The 7,047-nt window shown below is 42.7% G+C and overlaps 1 protein-coding gene across 1 annotated transcript; it reads right to left on the reverse strand.

Annotated features, from left to right (window-relative positions):
- Positions 1 to 242: 242 nt before the first annotated feature.
- Positions 243 to 4,842, reverse strand: TMEM17 (transmembrane protein 17; the record flags this gene model as incomplete). Its single annotated transcript, XM_081998493.1, has 4 exons — positions 4,580 to 4,842; positions 1,302 to 1,405; positions 932 to 1,045; positions 243 to 548 (listed from the first exon to the last, which is right to left on the reverse strand). The coding sequence occupies exons 1-4, from the start codon at positions 4,671 to 4,673 to the stop codon at positions 243 to 245; spliced, it is 618 nt and encodes a 205-aa protein (XP_081854619.1). The 5' UTR covers positions 4,674 to 4,842.
- Between the last annotated feature and the right edge of the window lie 2,205 nt (positions 4,843 to 7,047).

Genomic DNA, 7,047 nt, shown 5'->3' on the forward strand with positions numbered 1-7,047 from the left:
TTGGTACTCTATGCAATAACAGTCCATAAATAGTCCACACAGGCCAGTTATGTAATTGGCTGCAGAGTGAAGCTCCAGTCTCTGAGATTCAACATTGGCTCTTTGCAAGATCTATTTTTTAGTATCTCTGATGTAGGAAGGTAAAGAATGACCCAACAAAACAGAAACAGAGCTGTAGCAGGATAAGGCCTACCTCTGTTAGCTTCTCGGGCCCCCAGCCAGCACTTGTTGGGTGAACCTCCTCAGCATGGGCCCCTACCAGCCATGGAAACTGCGCTCTCTTCTTTACCCAGGCTGTACAAATCGGGCACAGGGTGTTCCTCCAGCTGGTCAAATTCATTAAGGCGGAAATGAGTTGCCAGTTTGTTCACCATCCTTCTCAGCGTGACAAAGGCTGCAATGATTTGGAAGGTCAGGAAAAGGGCAAAGATGATATGGACTGCTCGCTCCAGTGGCTGAATTTTCAGACCTTCATTAAATAGCAAGAAGAGAATTATAGGCAACTGCAGGAGGAGACTCAGGAGCCAAAACCCAGCCAGCTCAGGGACCTATAATAGGGAGACATCACCTATTTATAAAACTGGCAGCTGGAGATGAAAAAATTCAAAATCTTGTGAAGAAAAACCACTTAATTTTCCAAAAGCCAGCATCTAATGTGAAATGGCAAAGTGAGGTGGCTTAATATTTCCACATACTGTGTTTTTAACCATGCTTATTTTTTGACAAAACAGTTTTAAGGAGTGAGAGTGCTCTCTCCTGAGGGAATATTTCTTGGAATGCACAAAATTAAGTGAAAGCTGAAGATGCAGACTATAGAGAAATAATCATCTCCTTGACTTAAATCTCTTGGATGAACTGGTAGACCATTTTATTTACATTAAACTCCAAAAAGCTCTCCTGTACAAGTTAATATGTACACATGGTAACATACCTTCTCCTGCAGATTGCCCATGTATCCCAGGTAGAGTCGAATGACCTCTATTAGAGAGGCTAGGATCATGATTGTGACCAGGATGAACTTGTAGTAATCTGACAAGACTGGATACTGGAGGGAAGAAGAGAGTAAAAGTTTCTGCTGTGCTGTTCCGTAACATGCTGTTTGTGATTAAATGAAGATACTGTATGCTACTGTAAGTTGACATTGTTGTATTGGCTTTCAAATACTCTTGAGCATCCAGTTTCAAGGAACTCCCAAATATACCTAATAACTTCTAACTCCAGTGAGATCTATCTCAGTACTAGGAGGTGTTTGATCAGAAACATACTAGATTTGCAAACCACTACTTTCCTTCAGGACTCACCTTCAGATGGAGCATGACAACTGTGCTGAGCCACCAAAATGGGAAAAAATAAACGTTGAAATAGAGGGACATCTGCAGTGGTAAACTGGAAACTATTTCATTATCTGTAGATAGAGACAAGTCTTTATCACTCCTGGCTTGTTCTATACTTCCATAAATACGACAAAGGTACTGCTCTGTCTTAGCTTCAAGCAGGGCATTAACACTCTTCCCAGTCAAATTACATGTGAAGAAAAACATTTTTATATACCCAGAGAAAAAACTTCTTACCCTATGTAGAGTTATACCATTTCTGGGAATCTGATGCAACTTTCAGTTCACAGGACACAGAATTTTATTGCTTAGTCATATATTGAATTTGAGTGTCTGATTGTTGACTACTTGGTGGCTTATGGCTTACTCCAAAATCTCTCACTGACAGGCTTAGCTCAGGCAGGACTGTATACTGGCATTGCAGAAAGAGTTAGTGGTTATTTCACTGCTCATTGCCGTAAGAGAATGGCCAAAGTTTAAATGAGTATATACGGGATTACTGTTATTTTGTAGATGATCCTCCCAAGTAAGGACTTACTGCTAGAAAGCAGGTTTGCATTGCCTGTTCTTTATTTTGCAATCTTTATTTAAATAGACATTTAGATAGAAGTGATGCTATAAGAAGCCAGTAATTCTTCTAGTTCTTAAGAGCTAACAATTTCAAGTATGTGTCAAATTAATGCTTATCCTTTAAAGTCTGGAGAGAACAAAACGCATTCATACAATGTGGAGAAAAGCATATATTGAACTCCAACATGCAGGCAGTAAATTCTATATTTAGAATGTAATAATAGATCTACGAGATTAGAATGCTCTTTCAAGTTTTTCCTTGTTTTAAGGGAATCATTCACTTTTAATGGGTGAAGTTTTATTGCCATATTCTAGTTAACTGATATTGCACCTGGTTTACTTCAATTACCAATACTGTCTCCTTTCTGATGTTTTCCCCAAATGAAGTCTGTAGGCAAATCTTCACTTGGTACTACCTAAGCAAGTTTAGAAAGTATTCATTGTGACCTGCTGATTTGTATTCAAGTCCTGTGCCCCTGTCTGTCACAATGGTGATATTAAATTGAAAAATTGTCACATTGTCTCACTTCCAGCTTCAGAACCACCTCTCTTCTGACATTGCCTTCTCTTTCCATATCTTCCAGCTGCTCTCATACCTGTATTTGTTCCATCTCAGTCTGGCATCCCTGTTTCCAGTCCAGCCACATGCAGCCTGGTACAGTCTGTTCCAGAAGTCTTTATGCCAGTTGCAGGAGTATTCATGGTAGCTACTAGACTAGGTGGGAAGGGAGGAGGATTTGGGAACAGAATTGGGACAGGCCGTAAGGGTAGTCTGTGAGGGGCAGGGATTTGTTATACTGAAATAGAAGGTGCAAGACAACCAACATTTCTTTTTTTTAATAATTCTATTTTTAAGCATTAATACTTTCTTACATCTGCAAAGGAATGAAAATCTAAAAGTACCTCAAAAACAGTTTTGCTATCTACTTAAAATTGTCCCAGCTGTCCTAATGAACTAATCCCTTCAACACCAGGAGGACTTTGGAGGGCACTGAGATACAATTCTAGAACACTGTTTTATCTTCAAAAAAACCATGATCACCCAATTACAAGTAACTGTTTCTGCCCTATATGCACTGGATGAAAATGTAATGGTTCATGGCCGTGTTACTTATAAACAGAGAAGCCAAGATCTCTAATTAAATTGTGATGAGAACATTTTAGGTATGTTAAAGGTTTCAATGACCTTTACCATTGGTACAAATACTGTTAGTATTTGTAACTTCTGCTCAAGTTTTCAAACTGTGTTTTGGATGAATGCTTACCAATATAAGCAAATTCATCTTTCTATCCCTAAATTGAACTAATGTTTATTTTCCAGGACTGTTAGAATTCATGGAAAAGCCAGACAGCATTGTAATGGCCAAATCTCTGATGCTAGAGCAATGCACTAAGATGGTATATATGTATAAACTTAATTTTTGAAATCCTGATCTCCAAGAAGTTGATGGTAAATTTGCAATTGGTTTCAGAGGGTTGGATATTCACACAGGAGATCTCCTAATGGGAAATGAAATTACTAAAAATAGATGCTATGCCTGGAGTTAAGAAAAATATTTTGGTGTTGGTTCATAAATGAAATGAAGAATTAATAACTTAGTAAGTGTTAGCAGTATAACAACACAAAGAAAATGAGTACTCTAATCTTGAAATAAGAATTTTTTAAAATTTTATCAGCTTGGAATGGATTTGAGTTGAAATGAATACAGCTTTTCTATGTAGACAGACCATGTTTATTTTCATGGCTACTATGAAAAAGGGGCATGTTAGCCTGCAAGTTTCACTTGCAATATGATGAAGGAACAGTTATTGGTCATTATGATAGACTTGAAAAAATAGAGAAAGCTGGCATATTGCAAGCTTTAGTTTTTGCTACCTAACTCTACCTTAGTACACCTCTTCATGATTTAAGCATCTGGTGCCCTAACTGTGCAGGACTACTGAGCCTGTTAAAACAATAGCTCACTTCCTGAACATCATGAAGATGTCCCTGCTCAATGCAGGGGGTTTAGATTAAATGATCTTAAAAGGCCCCTTCCAGCCCAAAGATTTGTTCTGTGTTCTCCATAAATAACTTTTACTTCTTATGTGGGCACAGGCACAGTGCCTGGTGCGTGAGTAACAATGGATTTTATCTGCAGCATTTTACGCAAACACCCTTACTAAGCTGTAAAAGTGGGTGTAGAGTATTATCCACGCCTGCTTTTAAAACAAAGACTGTTCCCTTGCTATTTTAAGGAAGCCCGTCTCAGGCCTGCAACACTGCAACATGTGTGAGTGCAGGGTGATAGAGCAGCCACTACAGTTTTACCCCAGACACCATCCATGAAGCTGCTCTACCTGACTGTCAGTGAAACCAGACCTGAACTAAAAGGCCCCTCTGCTTTTCACCCGTGTCCCCTCTCCCGGGCCCACTGATCTGGAGGACAGCAATGGGGCTGTAGGGCCGGCAGAGCCTTCCTGCCCGAGGACGAGGGGCAGGCACGGCCCTGCCTAGGAGAGCCAGCCGAGGACACCCCGGAGGGGAGGGGACAAGGCCGCCAGCGGGAGGCCCCACCCCGACGGCCGCCAGGTGAGGGTTGACGCCGCCATCTTATTGCCAAGGCATCTCCGCCAACCGCACCCGCCGCCATTTTTGTTGCTGGCGCGCCGCCCGGCGAGCCGCTGCGCTTTACCTGCGCCGTCGTCCGAGCCGGTGAGGCGGCCGTCGGTGAAGACGATGCGGCTGAAGGAGCCCAGCCGCCTCCTCACGGGCTCAGGCAGCGCCATGACGCGGCGCCGCGGCCCGCCGTTGCTGTAGCGACGGGGCGGGGGCGCGCAGGCGCGGTGGGCGTCCCGCGGGCCGTGCTGTTAGCTCCCTCCGGGGGCCGGGACGGGGCGAGGCTTCTCCCTGCTCTGGGCCGAAAGGAGCGGCGCTTCAGCCCCGTGGTCAGCGTTATAGCGGGGCTTTCTGGGGGAGATACCGAGCCAAGAAACTTATGATTACCAGTATGATGTAAAAGTGTGTTCATTTACTCATTTATTCTATCCCTGGAAGCACTCAAGGTCAGGTTGGACGGGGCTCTGAGCAACCTATCTAGTGGAAGATGTCCCTGCTCACTGCCGGGGGGTTCGACAAGATGACCTTGAAATGTCCCTTCCAACCCAAAGATTCTATGATTCTATTTGCGCTATGCCCCAGAAGCCCCAGAAGGGGCTTTCCTGGTTATTGTCACATGCATGTGTGTGCACAGGTGAACGTTTTTGCTTGTCACAGTCACTGTGCAGTCAAGGTCCTTCCAAGGACCTTCTGTCACCCCTGGAAAATGAAAAAAGGAGTTCCCAGCAGGATGGTGACCCCAAGCCATTCATGGCACAGTCAGCAGTAAGCCCAGCATGGGAGGGTTGCCTAAAAGAGCGTTGTTTTGCCTCAGAGGTGCTGGTGTGTGCTAGCCCTGGGCATCTTTTGTCAGCTCTTACATCGTTTTGGTTCCTTTCTAATCAGTTGGAGTGGATGTTTTTCTAGTCTGTTAGGGTAGGATTTGGGTTTTTCTGAAAAGGTAATTATGAAGTATTGGTCCAAGGAAAGCAGTTGCAGGACTGCTCTGCTTCTATCAGGATAAATCCAGGGAAATGATGGTGCTTGATGATGGCTAGAGAGAGAGAGGAGTAAAATATGGATGGATATTGACAGAGCTATTTCATTCACATTCATCTTAGGTAATAATCCTTGTTTTATGATAGATTCAGATATAGCTAAATTAGAAAATACCTTTTTCTCAAGGAAACCTGTCTATGTCACTGTTGAGTTAAAAGCAGCAGTGAGATCAATGCAGCCTTTTTATTCTAGTTAGCTTTTGTCCCTTATAGGGGGCCCTCATGGTATCATGAAAAGTTAATAATGTAAAACCAAGTTCTGCTTGTTCTTCTTTTATTTGGAAAATGTAGTCCTCCTAAAAATGAGGTAATCTGTTCACCAGGTTTCTCAGCCCCCTTAGGGCCTGATTCTTCCTGGGGAGAAAGGATGCTGTTCTTAAGTGTGCAGGAAATTATTTGCTGCACGACTAGAATGAAAGAGCAGCTTGTGCCTTTTACTATGAGAAGTGATAACACTTGTGATTTTACTGTACCTAATATGACGTCAATTCCCTCTCCATCTGTACTTCCCCCCCCCCCCCGCCCAAATCATATTTAGCTACTTCCCTGGGTGATCATTCTCTAGTATGACTTTCCAAACTGAATTATCTCTGACTAAATAATTTAAAGCCTAGTTTAAATTGAATTTCATTCTGTCCCACTGGGAGAACCACAGAGAAAGATGGCTAAACAAGCAAGAGTTCTGAGAAAGCCATTTGGCTTTTGAGCTGATGACTGATGTGGTATTGACAACAGATACTTTTCAAAGAACTTCTCCAAACATGGGTATGCCAGCAGGAATCTGCCTTAAAAAAAAAGCCCCAAAGACCTTCAGAAGAAATGAGGAGGAAATGATTTTTAAACAATGGTAGGAGGTTGGAAGGGAGAAGGAATTAAAGATATCCCAGAATTTCAAGGGATGCTATGCATGTCCCCTTAGCGACAGGGAGGGCAGCAGGCTTTGCTGTGTAAGTGTGCCTAGAAAATAAAGTTTTAAACACAGGTGAGGGTTATCCCCATTTTACAGATAAGACAGGACAAGAACAGTTGAATCCTGTGAAATGCTGTTTGCAGTTTGTGTTGAAACCTACAGAAAAAGGCACATAATTCAGGATGTTATGTGGACAAGCAGACAGATAAGTCATCCAGTGAAATACGTTCTTTACAAAGTATCAAAACATAGGTAAAAGAAAAGAGGTGATGTAGGTTTTGTCATACGAGATGTGTCTGTAGAGCAGTGGCTGCAGCTCAGCAATGCAACCTGGTCTGCCTGTGAACTAGGTAGCTCAGGCTTGCTGGCAAGACAGGTCTATATGGAAATAATTTAGTAAAGGTAAAAAATCAGAGAATTTTTCAGCTTTTTTGACCTGACTTTATCTTAAACTGTGAGGCTTTCACCATAATCAGCATAACTGCTACGATACCTGTGCTAGCTAGCCTGTTTGGGGGGGAGGGTAAAGCAACACAAGCTGCAGTCAGACACACGTTGCATTGTGTCCTAGCCAGATGTGGACCTCAGAGCTCTGAG

The sequence above is a fragment of the Phaethon aethereus genome (genome assembly GCF_964289735.1).
Source record: "Phaethon aethereus genome assembly, chromosome: 3".
In the NCBI taxonomy this organism is placed as follows: domain Eukaryota; kingdom Metazoa; phylum Chordata; class Aves; order Phaethontiformes; family Phaethontidae; genus Phaethon; species Phaethon aethereus.